This window comes from Oryzias latipes, chromosome 16, assembly GCF_002234675.1.
Source record: "Oryzias latipes chromosome 16, ASM223467v1".
Classification (NCBI taxonomy): Eukaryota; Metazoa; Chordata; class Actinopteri; order Beloniformes; family Adrianichthyidae; genus Oryzias; species Oryzias latipes.
The window spans coordinates 1642248-1662916 of NC_019874.2; the positions used below are offsets into that span (position 1 = coordinate 1642248).

At 39.7% G+C, this 20669-nt stretch overlaps 1 protein-coding gene across 1 annotated transcript in view; it reads left to right on the forward strand.

Moving 5' to 3' along the window:
• The window catches only part of znf407 (zinc finger protein 407), a 180571-nt gene that overhangs the window by 97898 nt on the left and 62004 nt on the right, over positions 1-20669 (forward strand). The window contains exons 7-9 of the mRNA XM_011473345.3: positions 5842-5925; positions 7143-7263; positions 17970-18148. Of these exons, the coding sequence (XP_011471647.1) occupies positions 5842-5925; positions 7143-7263; positions 17970-18148 (384 nt within the window). The remainder of the gene's footprint in view (positions 1-5841; positions 5926-7142; positions 7264-17969; positions 18149-20669) is intronic.

Genomic DNA, 20669 nt, shown 5'->3' on the forward strand with positions numbered 1-20669 from the left:
ATTCCTCCACTTGTGAACCATGGATTCATTCATCTTGAATTCTCTGGCAGCTGCTCGATTCCCATGTTTCTCCGCGTAGCTGATAGCTTGCAGTTTAAACTGAGCTTCATAAGCGTCTCTCTATGCAGCATTTTCAGGGTTTCCAAAACAATGTTCTGTTAATGCACATACATGCACGTTTTTACCATTTGGGGTGTGTCTTCTTTTATGTCCTCACTTCCCTCCTTACCGGTCTCATGCTGTCCTCTCCTGCGTCCTCTTTACCGAAGTCACGCAACACCACCTTAGACGCACCGCACCATAGGGCGCTCCGTACATTTTTACAATTTTTAAGTGCGCCTTGTGGTCAAGAAAATACGGTATATATAAAATAAGGACAATCAACATTACACAACTGTTATAATGGACTGTTAATTTTTCAAAATAAAAGATAGTTCAGACTCAGAATCTCTGAATGATTTCATGGACTCAAACATGGAAACATGATTACCATGTAGAACTTTTCAAAATAAATAAACCTGATCTCTCAACATTTTCAGTGTCTTCCATGTATTGTAAGTGAGATAAACACAGACACCGCTCCATGTAGCCTAAAAACATTAGCTGGTAGCTCCTCCCACACACAGGCGCAGCGTCAAGCTTTAAAGAACACTATTTTGGACAGGCGGGGCGGCAAACCCTCAACAACAGGTTATATGACAGAACCGGGCCATTACGCATCTCTGCCTGGTCCGTTTACGCAGCTCCAGGACATAGAGGATTAGCGGCAATCCAACAGCCACCCAGCTTAGTCCGCTTTTATATTCTCATGAGGAAAAAAACATTGAACCGACCCTAATACCGCCCAAATTATGCCTACCCGCAAATTTGGAACCAAAACCGCCCAATCTGGCAACACTGGCGATGTGTTGAGGTGCATACTCCCCCTAGTGTTGAAGGGTGTGCATTGCACCGTCACGTTTGCTTAAGCAACTACAATCGATGTAGTCAGGGTGCTGCTGCTTATGTCTGAGTAAAGGAGTAGCCAATCACAAAAGTGTCTCCGCCTTGTTTGGTTTGATTGACAGACACTGTCAACTCATTCTGAAAGACTTCTCAGTGGACACAGAGCAGATGGTTTACAGGTTAAATGCAGACATGGACAGTAGTGTTGGTGCTTTGCTGTCACACAACATAATACTACAGACATTGGTTGACACACCTGGAGTTCATTCTCCTCATCTGTTATTTCATAATTGGCTTTATTCTTGACTTCCTCAGTTTGTTAGTTTGTCTTTTACCGTAAAGTTCTAAAAAGACATTGATGTTGTCTTTCTATTAATTTTGGTGAATTTATCATAAAAATTTTTGCTCCCAAGATTCTGTTGTCTTGAGGTAAATTTGAATCAAATGTTGAAATACACAAAAAAATATGTATTGAAAGGCTTCACGAAGAAGAAACACTTCTCATTATCCTCATTTTTTTCATAAGCATTTAGTCCAAAAATAAGTCAACATTTACTGTGTGACTATTATTTTATTGTTGAAAACTGTTTGGCAGAATGAATGTAAAGCTTTGGACAGGTTCCTAAATATTTCTAGTAACTAGTTCTTGTTATTATTATGCCTAATGCTCCTTTTAACCTAGTCTTTTCCCACAAAGCCAGCAGGTTAAGTAGAATAAAGCAAAGTCACATGCTACAAAATCGTGTCATTTAAAAAAAACACAACAAACAACAAAAAACCCGACACACTCACGTTCCTTGAATGCATCATTTTGCTGCGTTCCCTGGTTTACTTCCTGGAAAAAGGGTTAGGGTAAAGTTAACACCTCCTCTCTCCTCCAGACTGCAGGATTCATTGTTCCTCTTTGATTTGTATGTTTTTTATGCTAATCACTCCCCACACAGCAGTCATGTCTGAGGGGGGGTTTGGGGGAGAAGCGCAGTGACAGGGGCTTCAGTGGTCGTCATACGCCAGGGTCATTTGTAACGGCTGATGAATGAGCGGCTGGAATAAATAAATTAGCGCACCATATCTGACCCACCCAGCTTTTTTCCCAGGCTCCTGGGTGTCGAGGATGGGGGGGGGGAGTGGGACGCTGGTGTGGGGAGGGGAGCAGAGCACAGCAACAGGGTCACAATTGATTTCCTTATTGCCTCAGTTTGTCGCTTAATCTGGCGATATGCTGATAAATCTTCACACTTTGTCAATTAATTTCTCTGAAAAATGAGACCCAAAATGGTGAACGCATCAATACAGCAGCGGATTCCGTGTCAAAAATTAAGCGGTAAAATTAATTGCCCTCCCATCCGCTTCTGCTAAAACATAACTAATGAGGGAGGCAATTATAGCTGCGTGCAGACTCCTCCGGGGTTGTTTAAAACACACACAGACACACACATACATACATATATTCTTACACACATGCAAAGAAAGGTTGTATATTTTGACTTTAAAGTTTTTTTTGGTGCCTGGTTTATTTAATTCCAGTAGGTTTGGAGGGTGGAAACGCATAACAAGAACAAAAGAGGTGATGGCAGTGTTCAAATTCCTAAAAGTTTGAAGAGCTCTCAGTGTAGAAGCAGAAGTAGTAGATACGCTTTCAGGGAAAGATGTGCTTTTTTTATGTGGTCTCTAAGTCAATGTTGTGGTTATGGCCCCATCAACTGGACTCCAATTTGTGGATTAAAACAGGTTGACGTCCACATGACTAAAACAACATTTTGGTCAATTCCACACGATAGACAGAAGCTCCGCTCAGCCGGATCATGCAGTGTTGACAGCAGCGAGTCACTCCTCCTGCTCCCTCCTTGCTCTCCTCCCATGCAGGTCTCCTGAGCGCTCAACTCTGCAGAACTGCAGATGAAAAGCACACATGTAATTTATCGGCCGCGTTTCCTCCTCTAGAATAATTGTGGCGACCGCGGCTGGGCAGAGGGATCGATGGCTATGGATTTTCCTGCGGTGGGGTCTTGTAGCGTTGGGCGTAATGAGAGATGGGAAGGAGGGGAGGAGTGACTGCTGTTTGATTTGACTCGATGATTAGTTACTGACGACAAGTTTGGACTAGTAATAAAAGTTCTTTTGTATCATTATTCTGGTTTTTAATGTATGAACATTATATACATCATCATTTTCAGTGAAGAAAACCATAAATGTTCAAACTAAATTCAGTAATGTTGTGTAAAAGCTTACAGGTCACAAAGTTTTTATTTATTTGTATTAATAAATGTAATTATATGCATGTATTTATTTTATTTATTTATTTTACAGGGACATTGCACATTAAAAGGCCTTTCTGCAAATGTACCAGCGTTAGCCAAAAGGCTTTTTTTCATCTGTAGTCCCTGGACAGGTGGCAAATTTGTAATTAATGAAAGGCTTTGTAAATGTAAATTAAGATTTTTTCATCCTCAAAACTTTATCCCACAATTAAATGATGCCAAAAACGTAGGTTTTACTGTAAATTCTTACTTGATTTTAGGGGAAGATGAGATGCATTGGGTTCACCTTTGGATCAGAAATAAGACGCCAGTTCATAATCAAAGGAAAGAAGTTTATCAGATGAGTTGCAGCAATTTAGTAGCAGTCTCTAAAAAACTAGGGGTCAAAGGTGAGGCCAATTCTCCAGCAGTTTCTTTCAAAGTAGGGCCTTAAAATTGACTATGAGCATCAATCATTAATACACTCTTAAAAATTAAATGTGCCTTGTTAGTTTATCTTTAAGATAAACTTTTACAGAGAATTTACCATCAGATAGTTGACATGTTGAGCAGCAGCCATTTGCTGCTGAATTCCAGATATGTCAGAGAGAAAACATCTGAATGTTGGTGAATCACCAAGCAGAGCTGGAAATATTTTATTAGAATGGAAAATAATCAAATAAAAGCAAAAGTTGAATAAATACAAAAATGATGGATTACTGCTGCAAGAGGGAAAGTCCTAATGATCTTCAAATTAGAGAAAGTATCTCTGAGGATCAATCGGACAGACACTAAACAGATCATAGTGTGAGTTTTTTAAAGTTTTTTTATTTTATTTCAGTAAATGCAATACATACACTAAGATAAAATACAGTGAAGACGGTTTGTTTGTTTTTTCTACAATGCAAAAGCAAAAAATTAATGATTACTCAAGAACAGAGTTGTGTAAATTACTCTTAACTGTAATATACTTATTTCTGATGGATTATAGTTATTTAGAAGTAATCCCATTACCCTCAATGTTACTGTCTTAAGTAGTAATCATTAGGACTCTTATGTTACTTCTAAGGTTGTTTTCTTTTGTGTAAAACCTACGGAAGTAGAAAACATGACATAAAGAGACACATGTTCCTTAAAGCATTTCACATTTAAATTAGTGCTGATAATATGTAATATAGACTTTAATGATGTAAAAATAAAGTTAAAGAAGACGAATTGTCAACCTTAGTCAGTTTAGTCCATAAAAATCAGAATATAGGCTGTTCGTTAAAAATAAAATAGATAATCTCAGAAAGACTGAAACTAATACTGCTGAATAAAAGCAGGTCAAATCACTAGACTTAACTTATCTATTGCCTATGAAATATATATAAAAACATCAATAATTACAGAACAGACAAGAATGGGATTTTATCAACTTTAAACTTATGCATTTGAGAACATACATATACGCTCAGTTCTGTTTGTGTTGATTCACATTTTCTAATTTTTACCTCATTCAAATTAATTATTATCATCTGTCATCAAGGATCAAACAGTCATTTTTAGTTGGAAAGCTTGTTCATCAGAAGTAAGGCTTTCTTTTAAAGAAACTGTGAGTTTTTCGGGCTTTGTTTCCTGTTTTAAGTGGCTTTCCTCTCGCAGTCAAGCGTCTTTAAAAGTTTGTCGCTTTGCCTCTGTGGACTCGGCGAGAGCATCTATCTGTGCAGAAGAACAGCAGAGCGCCACTGAGGCCCAGCTGGAGAAGTCCCCCGAATGTGATGCTGTGTTTGGCGGCAAGAGCTGCATCTCAGCGGCGGCACGTCTATGAATATGTAGGCGATGGGGATCTGAGCTGCACCAGAGGAACATGCATGCACAGCATGGATGGCTGTTAAAAAGCCTGGTTTCCATGCATGTGCAGCTCTCGCCACATGCAGTTCGGTTTCTGCGCAGATTTGCACGGACATCTGTCCGTTTCGTAAGTGCGCGCTCGTCTCCCAGAGCGAGTCTTATCACAAATGTTGCTCCACGAGCCGCCGCTGCCGCCGCTGCCGCCTGTGTGCAGCGGCAGGCAGAAAGGGGGACCATCATGCTGTTAACGACAGAGCCAGATGCAGAGAAGAGAGCGGGAGAGTAAAAAAGCTCTCCATGCTCCCCATCTGGAAGGCATCGCCCCAAATGAAGTTGTACAAAACCATCCCATTGATAATAAAGCTAATTTTTATGGCTCTGACAAGTATGTAATTATGTTCAGCGGTGCTTTTCAGATTTTATCACAGTCAATAAACCACACTGGCAATTTCCCGTCCCCCATTTGACATATTTACATGGATCCATCTGATTGGAGGAATTAGTTAGCTATGGGAGCCGTGATGGATTTTCACTAGTGATCTGTGACTTCTGCTTGGTTCATCTGTTTGCCAACTGGACCATCTTCTCATCTGTTGAGCCTTTTTTTTCCTCTTTACCAAATTTCTTCCCATTTCTCTATTTCTCTTCTTTTGTCTTGCTGAGTGCAGTTTTTTAATATCAACTCTCAGATTTACCCACTCAGAGGACTCAAGACTCAAATATGTCAAGTAGAACTTGATGAGCCCTCACTTAAAGCCCACTCATGCTTTTTCTTTTTTTATGTATTCAACCCAACCCTCCTTCTCTCTCTTTATCTCCACAGGAGAGAAGTCTTATCTGTGTGATCTGTGTGGCTTTGCGGGCGGCACGAAACACGCCCTCACCAAACATAGACGCCAACACACAGGTAAGGCGGCGACGCACGTCCTGAACTCCTCTGCACGCACAAACCACGTCCCCAACACCGAACTTTCCTTTCCCTGGATCATAATTGACACTGAGATCTGAACCGAGCCTGTTTGGCTGTATCTTGTCTCCCACAGCCACGCTCACGCACGTCAGCGTGACACGCCGCTGTCAGTGATAGGCATGTGTACCAGCATGGCTGACTGAATCTGAGATTTTTAATTTCAGTTATCATTTCACTGTGTCATTCTGTCGCTTATGGAAATTGCGTTTTACAGATAAGCTGTCAATAACGAGAGGTTTTTCCTTCTTTTTTTTAAATTTTGACATTGAGATAGTAAAACAAAAACTGTCTTTAACTGTCAACCATCAAGGATGCTGTTATAAATATTAATTTAAGCTCTCATTCTTTCAGATTTTCCTGCCATTTCTCTGTAAAACCTTCCATTTCTGTGCTCCCCTCTGCTGCTGGCATGTGTCAGTTTCACTGATTCAGTTGTGAGCCTGTTGTCATGCAAGTGTCAGTGTGTGCCTGAGGCCATGGAGGCTTGTTGGTGCTGCAACTTCTCTAATACTGTTCCTCACTTTACATCTTTAATGCAAAAAGGACACAAAAGAAAGGCTAGATCCAGGCCTGCCCCCACCCCCAAATGAACAGACATAAAAAGAAAAAAACGGATAAATGCAGCCTCAACCAGAGTCCGGCTTGTGCCTGTCCCAAGCCCGGTAAATGCAGAGGGTAGTGTCAGGAAGAGCATTCAGCATAAAACGTGTAAGACAAATAGATCAAAGGAGAAGATAGATGATATGGAGATGAACAGATATGATGATATCAAGAATTTTAGGGGCTCTTAAGGATATGACATCCCAAACTCTCAGCACACCCAAACATGCCCCCCTGATTTTCTATCTGCATCCCATAGTGGGGCCGGTTAAATCCAGGTCTGTGGTAATGTCTGACTTTGAAAAACAAGGCATGATAATAGTCTGCTCTTATTTATGTTGGACAAACGGATTGAACGGAAATTTGGAGGTTCATTTTCTATTCAAATAGGCTTTGATGTCGAAACTTGAAAGGCTTTTGGCAACTTTTCTGTAACTTATCTGTCTACTCTTTGTTCCAACTTTTTATAGATGACTGTTTTTTTAATAAAAAAAAAAGAATCTCAATGCTTTCAGTCTGACCCCTACTATCTGGTTCTTATCTGTTTTCTACAGGAGAGAGACCCTTCAAGTGTAAGCTCTGCAACTTTGCCTCCACCACCCAGTCCCACCTTTCACGGCACAAGCGCGTTCACACCGGGGAGAAGCCGTACCGCTGCCCCTGGTGCGACTACAGGTACCGGCTCATTGGCCTGCGCACGGCTGGCGGCGCTGATGGCTGCAGCCATGACACTGATGATCAGGGGGTTGATGGGTTGGGTTGGAGGGCAAGTATTGGGGGGGGGGGGTCAGTGTGTGTGATAGTGAGAAAGCAGGTGGTGTTATAAGGTAGTTTGGACAGGCAGAGAGTGCCGCTAATGATACTATCTGAGTGTGTGTGTTGTTGGTGGGAGTGGTGGAGGGCAGACAGGTCTAATCTCCACAGCATGGCTCCATCTCATCACTCTGCCATCATCAACACACACACACACAATCTCCCTCTGAACCTCACACACAATGTCGCTGTCACTGGCAGGTCCCTGTCATTAAAACACCATCATACCACATCAGTAATTACACAGGAAATTGTCGGTGAAATTGAAAAAGTTTTGGCTGGCGTTGCACATCTCCCCCTCTCTGGAGCTGTCGGTTTCTCTGGCCCTGCGTCGCTCCCTCTTCCTCTCATCCCGCCCTTCCTCGTCAGATCGTGGCAGAAGAGTGTGAAAGGGAATGATCTAAACCCATCATTGGTTTTAGATGTACTCATTCGTTTTTTCCCCTCTGTGACAAAATCATTTCAGCAGCTTGCTACACCTGCTTTACTGCAGTGGAGCACTTGACTCATTTCCTCTGTCTGTTATGTGCAGTTCAGCAAACAGCAAAGGGAAAGGCTATTGCCAATACTCTGAATTTCTCACAGGATTATATCACATTTAGGGTCTTTAGGGCTTCTAGCTCAACTGTTTTGGAGCAGGTTTTCTGTCGGCTGACTCACTGCGTTTGTCCAAATATTCTGACTGCAGCTGGAAACTAACGGGTGGAATAATCACAAAAATAAAGGACAACTATAAACGGGAATGAAACTGTTAAACAGTACATTCATGTTCTATTTTGTATCTACGGAAAATGTTATTTGGGTTTCTATTTACTAGTAAAAATAGTTGGTAAATGTGCATTTAGTGGAATAATCCTTCTATCAGTATGAACCAGCCGAATGCTCCTACCCCCATTGTTCCCCGGCTGTAACACTATGATCATTACAGGTAGCAGCAAATGAAACAGTAAATTAGAAGCCCAATTAACATTTTAGTGGCCCCTGGGATGCAGAGGGGCCCAGAAGGGAGGAAGCAGCAAGAGAGGTTGGGGTAATAGGGTGATTGTAAAACGCCCCGCTGGCTAACAAACCTGAAGATGGAGAACCTCTGCATCTTTAGGGGTCTGCACCTTTGGCCTGCTTTTATTCCCAGGTTTAAAAGCTCTCTGGTGGCTTCAAGATGCTGCATCTTCTCATTCAGTACACACTAGACGTTGAATAAACGGGGATATTGCCGTCCAGGCCAAATGAAGAAAGTTTCTGACTGACATTTGTCTCTTTCAGAGAATAGCAGACACACACAGTGATGTGTGCAGTTATAATATGGCTGGTAAATGTTATGGATGTCATCTATGTTGTATCCATCAAGGCTGTCCCTGAAATGCATGTAAATGAGTAGCGAGTAAATGATCTATCAAATGCCACTCATCTACTATTCAGAGGGAGATGGATAATAGAGGGAGATAATTATAGTTGGGAAATAAAAAAAGAATATTCTAATGATACTGCACTGGGAGTCCTGGCTGTCAATTAATGGTGTCTATCTGATGTTGCTACAGCTTTTTTTAAACAAGCTGCAAATAATCGTAACTTTAGCGTTCAAGGAGCAGTGTTATTGTTAACAATAAGTACATTTTTCCACTACTATTGTGTAAAGTCGCAGTGGCATCTTTGAGTGTCTAATTGATGCCCAGCTTCTGTCGTGCTTTCAGGATTGTCTATTGAATGCTGGTTTATTTTAAGTGGAACAGGCCTTTTTGGATGACCATCCCTGCACACGTTAGCAACAGTGAGAGTCGGTGCACATATAGGATCCAGACAGAGCAATCGATCCGAGGAAACCCCCTCTAAATATTTTTAAAACAACAAGAAAATAAATCCAATTGAAATCTTATACAATGAGGCTTTTCTCTTCAACTGCTGGCCTATTAGCAGGCAGGGACTGGAGGAGGAATATGGAATAGAGAGAGCTAAAGAGGGAAAGGCTGAAAGGAGGTGAGAAAAGGTGATGCATCTGTTGAGTATCAGTATGGCTGAATCCCATATTGAGTGCATAGGTGGGGGAGGAAGTTGGGAGCATGTTGGACTAATTAATACAGTGTATAGTAGGAGGGCTGGTGTGGGCTTTCACTAACTGTGGCACCTGCTGACTCCTAAACGCACATTGTGTTGTTTTAATACCACAATTACACAATTACCATATCTGAGAGATAGAACCCCCCCCCCTCCAGGAATCCACCCGCGCTCTCTTTAGAGCCTTTTTAGTTCTGCTTTCTATTTTATCTATTTATGCTCCTAGTTTGGAACAGAAGATGGGTTCAGTTTTTGGAACTATTGTTTGCCAAATTTATGAGCTTGTAATGGTAAACTCTGTCTAAAGCAGCGTCAGCAGACGGCTGTCGGTTCTCTATTAGCCTGATCTAGTTTGGTAAGGAGATTTCAGCAAAGAAGATTACTGCAAATGCAGACCTTTTGTTGCATGGAGGACATACATAAAGAAAATTAAGCTTAAAATTTTGTTTCTGAGTATTTTTTTAGTCAAATCGTTGTGAATCAGGAGAAGGCCAAAAACTACTGTTGGAAAAAGATCGTAGTTGTGACATAGTAGCTACCATGGCAAGCTGCAAGCTCCCTGCTCTGCTCCAAATAGATCTATTGACGTATTTTTCTTCTCGTTTGAGCTGGCCTCGGGCTCAAAAGTGTACGGCTGGATAGCTCCAAGATTGCTCGCCATTTTTTTTTGCACGGATAATGTTTGGTTGACGTTGTGACGGGCTGTAAGCTAGCAAGAGAGAGAGTGCAAACAAAAGCATGATGGGAAATGAGCACAGGATTACTTCTGCGCCGACAGTCCCGCCCACAACTTAGAGGTGAATGTCCAATGTGCCGGCGCTCTGTAGATACTCGGTCCTAGAAAATGACAGATTTTTACATTTTGCCCAAAAACGGCATAATCATAATTAAGAGACCACTGGGCACGATTTTACAACAGATCATAATATGACTGAAATGGGATATTAAGCACTCTAGTCTGAGCTGATCCTGAACAAGGTCAAATCATGTAAACAACATTCCTGATGGTCTTTCCAGAAATAAAGTCAAATTCAGCAAAAACCCAAATCTGAAGGTTCTGTAGAATATAATAATTCTCTTTATATTTATTTGTTATTACTATTTAAAACTTACTATGTTATGCAGATATATAGTGCTTAGTGGTTTTCAGTGAGCTAAAGAGTTTGCTAATCATTAGTATAAAGATTTTTCTTTAGTGTGTTTGATGAACTTTTACCCACTTTTCACTTGGGTGACCTGTACATAAACAGCATTTAAAATATTTATATTACTGAAGCTGTAGTGTATCTTTCTCATTTATACTGTTGTTTTTTTGAGGATCATTGTTGCACGTGTTGTTTACCTTTCGGCACGTCCTGTTAGGGGTCGCAAAAGCCAATCAGCTTCACTGATTCACACAGGTGGTTTAACAGAGAGTTTTTACGCAGGATGCCCTTCCTGACACAACCCTGCATTCTAAAGGCTCCGAGAGACCCAGATAGGCAACAGCGTGAAGGCTTTTGCCTAAGGACCCAGACTGGATTTAGCTCATTGCCCGTCCTGGAAGCAAACGCAGGTTTCCTGTGTGACAGTCCTAGACAGCAGCCAGCCAACGGAGATCTTTGAAATCTACTGGCTTTAAATTCCACTTCATTCTAGAGTACAATTTCTTTGTTTTCTATTTTTTTTATGTTCCTCATCATTATTTCTCATTTGAGCATTTAAACCATAATGGCAAATTTTTTCCTAGATTAGGCGATTAGGAGAACACGAGAATAACTTGGTGGTAGCATTTTGCAAGATTTATTTTGTCTTCATTTGTTTCAAGAAACCTAAGCGCAAGTGGTATAAAATAAAGAAGCTCCAAACCTGGAAACCCTTTTTAAATGAGTTAAACCAATTTACTACAGGGTGTCTTCACATCTTTATTGTTGTGTCAGTTTAAAATAAATGTCAATGATGTTGGTGTGAATGATGTGATTGATGCACTTTTTTTTTTTTTATTAATTCTTTTCTTCAGCAAACAATACAGACAGTACAATATCAAAACAAAACAAAAACAAAAAAAAACCAAAGATTTGTGTTATGTGTTTAAATGGGGGGTTGACTTGTCTATATACTGTTGAAATAGTCAATAAATGGTTGCCATGTTTCAAAAAAAAGGTTTTCTTGCTGTTTCAATGAAAATTTAATCTTTTCTAAATGTAAGTATTGCATTATGTTTCTTATCAAATTAAGATATGTTGGGGAAATTTGCTTTTCCAATTAAGTTCCGGGGTTACACAGCAGGACGCGTGGCGTGCCTCTCTGCGAATACAACTATCTTCAAATTACTTAAAAAGTTGATTTTTCTCCAAAAAAGAGAGCTGACCATGCCCCCGAAGAAACCCCAGGAATATGAAGATCTCAAAAAGACTCTTGACATTATTCAAGAAACGCTGAAAAGTTTTATGGATCAAGTGTCGGCTAAGCTAACGCCCCTTTGGGATATGATGGAAGAGTTCCGAAGATTTCGGGCTCAAAACGAGCAGCGAGAAAACCGGGTCAAGATTCTGGAGAAAAGACTGGACGATGTGGATCAGCAAGTAAGGATGAATAATGTCATTCTCACTGGATTACCGATCAAGCCTCGAGCGAAGCTGAATGCAGCAGGAGCAAGCACTGCTAATGCTAGCGCTAGCGTAGCTAGAAGTTCTAATACGGAGATCGATGCAGTGTCTCTGGAACAGCAAATACATTCATTTCTCACATCTAAAGGGATTTCCCTGGATCTCAATACCATCGAGACCTGCCACCTGCTCCCCAGGAGAAAGGAGACGGATAAACCAGCGATCCTCATCAGGTTTGTGAATCACAAACACAAGCTAGCTCTGATGAATCAACGCAAAAATCTCAGAGGATCTGCTGTTTATCTGAACGACCATCTGACAAGAAGGAATGCTGAAATCTCAAAACATGCACGGCTTCTCAGGAAGCGTGAGCAGATTGAGAACACTTGGGTTAAAGGCTGCAGGATTTACGTCAAACCACTCGGTCCAGAGGACCGGGCCAAGGTTCTGGTCGTGAGCACCATGACGGACTTTGAGAAGTGTTTGATCACGGTCGTCTGAAACAACGTGGAGTAATAAATCAAAGAGCCAAATAATTTCAAGAAATATGACACCTGGAATCATCACTTTCTCTGTATGTCTGACGTAACCTGAATAACAGCAGAGTTCTGACCTGCAGACAACTTGACCTCAACTTTCACAGCAGCTGATTTCAGCTGAAGAAGGATATGGACCTGAATCTAATGTCTGCAGTCATAACATCGAAGAGAACTATAAACTCTGTTTTGAACCCAGGAGATCAGCTGTTATCAGTAAAAGAAGAAATACCAACCTTGGACAATCGACAGTTATGGACCCTTTTTACTCTTCCCCTACAGCATTTCTTTATTATAAAAAAATTTTAAAAAATAAAATAAAAATACAAAATAATTTTAAAAAAAGTAAAACAAATGATTAATCACTTATTGAAAATTGTAAAATTGATTGACTTTTGATGATATTACTTCACTAGCTCCTAAAATTGATAAATTGATTCAAAAATCGTTCCTAATGTAGCATAACTTTGCACATGTTTTTATCTTTTGATACTTGATGAAATTTTGCTATGAAAATTCCTGAAACAGTGTTGTGTCTATTTTACTGATATAGTATTATGTTTTAAAGCATATGAATGACTTTTAAAAGTAACATAATTTGCATATATTTCAGATGCTGCATTTGCCATGTTGATTTCTAAAATAGTTATTTTTGACGTAGTACTTAAGTAATTCATCTTTGTCATGTGCTTTATTGATACCTTATGATTGTTAATTCTGTCTGATAAAACCTAGGAACCGGATATTGATAAATCATGTAATAAAATGGTTATAGTATAACGGGGTGAGATTATATAAGTTCGCTTCCTTCCACTCCCTTTCAAGCAATATTTATTAATTATGTCTAATTATCCTAAGTTTGATTAGTTACTGTATGAATGTATAACTGATGATTATATTGTTTTTGTGTATTATTTCTATTTGATTGCTTGAAATAAACCATTTCAAAAAAAAAAAAAGTAGGATTAGACGTCTAGCCAATAGGGTAACATAGTTCAAGACATTTTTTTGTTTACTGTTTAAGCAAATTCCAGTAGTTGGCACTCCAAATAATCCTGTTATAGGGTCCAATGCTAACTTAACCTTAAGTATTAGAGACAACATTTCAAATATTTTGGTCCAATAAGGAATGATTTTGTTGCAGTCCCAGAATGTGTGGGACAGTGAGGCAGAAGCGTGTCCACAACGTTCACATGAAGAGTCCACTCCTGAGAACATTCTTGATAGTTTTTTTCTGGACAAGTGAAGTCTATGAAGTATTTTGAACTGGATTAAACCATGTCTGCTGCATATGGATGAGGAGTGAACTCGTTGCTGTGCTTTTATCCACTGTTCCTCCATAATTGTTGTTTTCAAGTCCAAACTCCAGGCTTCTGTCAGATGATCCAATGTAGCAATACATTCAATGTTAAAAAGGTTATGATATATTATAGAAATTGAGCCCTTTTTCAATGGGTCATTGAGTAAGATCTTATCCATAACATTTTCTTCTGGTTGACTGGGAAAGGTGGGAAAGATTGCCCTAATAAGGTCGCGAATCTGTAAATATTTGAAAAAGTCTTTGTTATCAAGATTATATTTTTGTTTTAATTGGTCAAATGTAGAGAAAGTCTTATTTATGAACAAATCTGCTACTAAGTGGATCCCTTTAGAGCCCCATTGTTTAAATGTATCATGTGATAGTAATTTATAAATTTGATTGTTGGTCAATGGCATTTGTACTGAACAAAAATTCCATTTAAAATGTTTTCTTATATGGGACCAAATTTTTAGGGACTGTGATACAACTGGGTTCTGGCATTTAAATTTAGAAAGATCTGATGTACAATATAGCAGTGACTTTACTGTATTTGGGAAGAAAGCTTGATTTTCCAACCGTTCCCAGTCAGGTCTGGTTTTTCCGTCCCAGAAGGACATACATCGAATATTACAGGACCAATAATACAGACTTAAGGCCCGTTCACACCGGGACGAATTTCGCCGGCGATTTTTGCAGACGTTTAAGGCCTCGTGACTAAACAAAGGGCACCAATGAGAGTGTGCACACCGACGCGAAAAAACGCCACGCGCCAAAGCGTCAAAAAAAAAAAAACGCCTCGGGTTTGTTTTTCTTTTTCGACGCGTCGCGTCGAAATCTATTCGACCAATGAGAATGGCGCTTTTGCACACGTGTCTGGAGCTTCTGAAGTTACAGTAAAACACAACTTGGGGGCGCTCAAACACAAAACTGCCTTGCTGAGCACACATACCAGCGAAGAAGATAGACGCCAAGTAGCGTCTACACAGCCGCGAAGCAATAATGACGGACATTCTAAAATATCCCCGAACCAAGTACCAGTTGGAGCTACTGGTGCTTGAAATATTCATGTTTTCTTTGTATTATTCTGACAAGCGCGTAAATACTTGCTCTCTTCTTCTGAGTGAAAAGCGACTTTAAGAAGCGTAAAGTTGCGCAGCGCCACCTTGTGTACAGGAGTATTTCTGTTTTACATTAAGCGCCATCTAATGTCAGGGAATGAAATTGCATGTTCGCTCGGCTCATCGTCAGCGAAAATCGCCTGGGTGTGAACACAAAAGACGTGGCGAAAAACGCTGGCGAATAACACCTGGCGAATATTCGTCCCGGTGTGTACGGGCCTTAAAGCTGGGTAGTCCTAATCCTCCCAAGAATTTTGGTCTTTGCAAAAAAACCTTTTTAATTCTGGGTGTTTTTTTTATTCCAAATAAATGATGAGATAGTGATTGATGCACTTTAACAGTGTCGGGCATGTCATTTTAAGTTCTTTTAACGTTGCACAGAATGACAAAGTAGTGAATATGCTGGTATCTTCATCTACATATCCTCTCCCACTTTAGGTTAATCAACTTTAATCAGAAGTTGTAAGAGTTGATTTTGCTCCTCCTTTTTGTCCTGAACCGCATGTTTACATGAAACTGAAAAAGGGTTCTTGTTTTTTCACCTGGCTGCAAATGGTGGCCTATCTATCACTGATCCATTGTTCCTTCTTCAGCAGAAAAGCCAGCGTCTCGCCACAGTCGGGCCTTCTTTTTCTTTTGGACAGCATGTGCACCACCCGGTAAGGGTCGGCTGTGCTCTCCAGGCTGCAGTGGATTCAGACTGTACTGTGGCCCTGTGATGGAAAGAGGTGTCGCTGCAAAAGTGAACACAAATTTGCTCCTTGGCTGGCATGAGCTATGGCCCTGTGAGGCTTTATTGTTCCGGCCAAGGTGATAAGGGAGAGTAATTGCGTATTATACTGTCCAAGAATGTCAGGTCCAAACTGAGCGTGAGTGCCCCATCCATCAGCTTGCAGAGGTGTATGAAACTGTACTCTGTGCTGCGTGTGTTTGCTTGTATGATGTATTATATATTAGAAAAGCCCGTGTGTTCCTGAATTCACATGTGCAGTCATGTCAAAGTCTTTAAGGTTTTATTTTGACAAAAACTGAAATTTTGGAACATCTGTATTGGTTATGTATGTGATCATATGCTTGTTTTGACCATTCAGGGTGTTTCTCTAAGGGTTCCATGTATAAATGGGTTAAGGCAGAGACTGGAACAGTTCCCGCAGCATCATTAATCACCAAAGGGTCGTGTACGACTGTCCCAGCCTACATTGTTCCGTCCTGTACCAGGGAGAACTTGGGCTTGGCTTTCACCGTTTGACCAGCCCAAACACCCTTAAAGTCCCACTCCGATCATCTTTTGATCTATTTCAAAAAGTATTCCCAATGGTCTTTTAGTTATGATTATGCCGTTTCTGCAAAACTGCCATAGTTCAAATTTGCCTCTGAGTCATGGGTGGGAGCGTTTATATAGAGTACACCCATCCCATCATCCATCTGTTTACGCTCCCTTTCACTAGCTTACAGCCCCTCACAACGTTGCTGGTGCAACAAGGTTGAGCATTATTCAGCTGTACAATATTAAACCAGATCCCAGCTCAGATAATAAAGATAAAATTACCTATACTGAGCAAAACATTTCCAAAATAAACAGTTTTATTGCCTACATGTTTGAACAGTGGCTTGTAAATAAAAAAAAAGACTTCTCAAACTCATGAAGGGCCAAGATCTTCCAACAGAAGGTGATTAGAAAAGACATTGAGAGTGAAATTAAAGCATTTTTCTCCCAAAAAGAGCGAAAAGTGAGGTGGAGTTGGGAGTTGCAGCAGTTCTTCATCTAAGTAGACAGAAGGAGACCAAAAGAAAGTCAGGGGGAGAAAGATGTTGAATTAACCTGCTAGGAAATCGGAAAACAAAGACGTAAATGGATCTATTTGTCTGCAAGTGAAGCATCAGAATGGAGCAGAGCAGGGCCTTTTTCCGGGAGCATTTTTTCATCTGCTCACGATTCACAACAATTTGAAAAAAGAAATACGAAATGCTATTTTAAGCTTAATTTTCTTTCTACATGTCCTCCATTATCAGGAAAATGCCACAAGAGCATGTTAAAAACAAACACACCATTTTCATGGAGTGGTCTTCAAATCCACACAGACTTAATGGACATCCCCTTCAACATTTGAAGATTTCGATCAAATGGAAACTGTATACCAGATTTTCTTAAAAGTTTTTTGTATAAAGATGTTTCTAGTCACTTTTTTGTTCATTCCTACTGAGCCGGGAACTGACATGGGTAAAATAATAAATATTCAGTTCCCACAAAATAATATTCCATTCCCTCGAAATAAATAATTTGTGCAAACGAAATAATTATTCACGTGATTCGTCATTCTTACACATGGATGTTAGCGATACTTGAATTTACAGCAGATACCTTCACATTTCTGTCTGTGTGTGTCATTACATTGCATGGAAGACACGGAGGATGTTTACAGATCAGATTTATTTATTCTAAAAAGCTCTACAAAATCATTGGTAATAATGTTTCCACGTCTGCATTCATTCACATCCCGGTACGGTCTCTGTCCTGCTGCAAAAGCCGCTTTCCGTAGCTACTTCCCTGTCTCTGTGGCCCACATTTGTTCAAGAGGGGAAAAAGAAAAACAAGAAGGATCAGTTTATTATTGTCTCAATGAAAATAAGAAAAATATCATAAGATTTAGGATGTCCAAGCTTCCTGCTTCCCCATACCGCAGCTGGTTGGCCGCTAGACGGACAGCCAGCTGCGGTATGGGATATTGGAGTTTAGGGTCGAATAGGAAAAATAATATTCAGAACTTGTCTTTATACTCGTCACTTTACATCCGAAGGCTACATGCTACGTATCCCATCATGCATCACACAAATCACATAATGCATCTAATTATTCAGTGGGAACAAAATATTATTTTGTGGGAACGCTATATTTATATATTTTATCCATGTCAGATCCCGGGCTCCGTACATTCCAGAGGCAGAAAGGAAACTTTTCATTTGATTTCCACAGGTCCAACTGTGCGGAGAACATCCGGAAGCACATTCTCCACACGGGGAAGCACGACGGAGTTAAGATGTACAACTGTCCCAAATGTACCTATGCAACCAACTCTCCCATGGAGTTCAGGAACCACCTGAAGGATAGCCACCCTGATATTGAAAATCCAGACCTGGCGTACCTGCATGCAGGTAAAGCTCTACCAATACACCCTGTCCTCGCATGTTGATGTTCTATCCTTATGTCTGGAGGCTCTTTGCCTTAGAACTCAATGGAAGTTGTTTTCCAGTTGAAATGTCTCCCAAGAAGTAAGACTTTGAAGAAAACACTTTATTTATTTATGAGCAGATTTTTTTGAAGAAAAATGTAATATAACTTTTGTGTCTTTGCAGAAATTTCTATTCTGCTGTTGTAATTGTTTATGTCCCGACTTGTGTAAGACAAAAGGTTAACCAGGACAGCTACACTTAGAACCTCTTCAGAGCTACATAAGCAAAAACAACAAAAAAACACTGTGAAGAGTTAGATTCTGGAGAGGAAAGATATTCGTTTCCATATTTTCTCTGCTTCCTGCTGAGATGCAGCATAAACACAAACAGCCGAGTTCGCAATCGTTCATAAATCGTTCGTAGAGGCACATAGAGGCACAATCGTTCAGAGAGGCAACTCAAACGGTGTAAAAATGCTTTTTGGGTAGCAGTTTTTAACTACTAGTTGACAATTTCAAGGAATACGTTCTTTTCTTTCTTTATTTCAAACACACATGAAAGAAACAACACAGTGGTTTATAAGACATAAGACAATACAGTATATTTGAAAAGGAGTGGGTTGAAGATCTAGTCTAGTCTGATCCCACCCCTTTTTACAACACTTAATGATGCGCATAATTCAATTTACAGATATGTACAAAACATTCACGGTACAATTTATGCATGGCAACTGTACAAAGTGACATTCTTTTTTTTTATCGTTTCTGGCCTTATAAAGATCTATTAGTGACTTCTTGTAAGTTATTTTGAATATTTGTATACTTTTGCCCTTTTTTTAAGCCTATATCCAATCTGTTCCATAAATCCCCACCACAAATTGATAAACACATTTTTCTTTTTTCAAGTGTGAATGCACTGCTTTTTCGAAATTCCGTTTTTTTCTTAGATTGCAACTCCCGTCTATGTCTCCAAACATTTGCTTTAAGTTTATTGGAAGTAAGTTGTATCTGGCTTTATACATGATGAGAGCCGTCTTCAGTTTCACTAGATCCCATAGTTTCAATAAACCCCACTAGGAATCGTGCGTTTGTGTGTGTCCCATAACCCACTCCATTTACTCCATGAATGATTCGTACAGCTTTTTTTTGTAAGACGTACAAACACTGTAGGTTTGTTTTGTAAGTATTTCCCGAAACTTCTACACTGTACTGGAAATATGGTAGTATTATGGATGAATATATTAGTAAATTTGTGAGTGAGAGTATGGCGCGTTTTTCCCAACACTGCTATGCTTTTAGCATGTTTAGCTCTGACCTGCTTTATTTGTGGTTTCCAGCTGATTTTGTCGTCCATAATTACTCCAAGGAACTCAATTTAGTCCCTCTTTCCAAAACATGATTATCAATAGCAGCTTTTATTTCTAAATCTGCAGGTTTGTGGCGATTTCCAAAAACCATGAATTTAGTTTTGTTAACACTGAGTGGGACTTTATATGTCAAACCATTGTTTTAATTTCCCTAATTCTGTATTTACTATTTTTACAATTTCCCTGAGGTTCTCCCCTGTACAGACTATACTTGTGTCCCTGGCACATAAAAGAATTTGAGCGTATTTGATAGCAAGTAGATGTCTCTAATGTAATGGATGAACAGTGTGGGGCCTAATATTGACCCTTGTGGAACTCCACATCTTAAATTTAGCAGGGATGATTTACAGTCATCCAGTTGGACAAACTGCTGCCTGTTATTAATGTAACTGTTTAACCATTTTAATGCTGGTCCTCGTATTCCATATTTTTCCACTTTGTTTACTAAATGTTATGATCAATAGTGTCTTTTTCGGATCGATGAACAATCTTGTCAGTGCCATTTATAATTTCTTCGGTTAGTTGCGTAATCGCCATGGATGCTGATCTGTTTTTCTCTTTAAACCATATTGGTCGTCGGATATTAGTTTATGTTATTTGACAAAATTTTCCAGCCTTGTGAGGAACGCTTCTTCGAGTATTTTTGAGAATTGTCAGAGTAAAGACACTGGTCTATAATTTGTTAGTTGATGTTTGTCCCCTGATTTGTGTAATGGAATTACTTTGGTTATTTTCCTTTTTTGTGAAGAGTTCCTGTTTGAAAAGAAAAATACAAATGTATGTTAGCGGATCAACAATGGAATCAATGACCTTTTTTATCCCCGTCATATTAATTCTGTTACAGTCTGTAGATGTTTTGCTTTTGAATTTGCTTCTACGGGTTTCAAATAGATTGATTAAGTGACAGATATTGTCATTTAAATTGGCCAGTTCTTAACTAGTTCTAGCATTTACTGACGTTAGGTTAAAATTGGGTTTATTTCCTTGGGAATTAGCCTGTAAAGACAGGTTACTTAAGCTCAAAAACGTTGCATTTTCTAAAGAAAACTTTTGATGTTTTTGAGTGTATGTGGTCAGAGAAAGCAAGACTATTTTTCTGTTTATATTTCACAGCAGGGTTCTTCACATATGTGCATA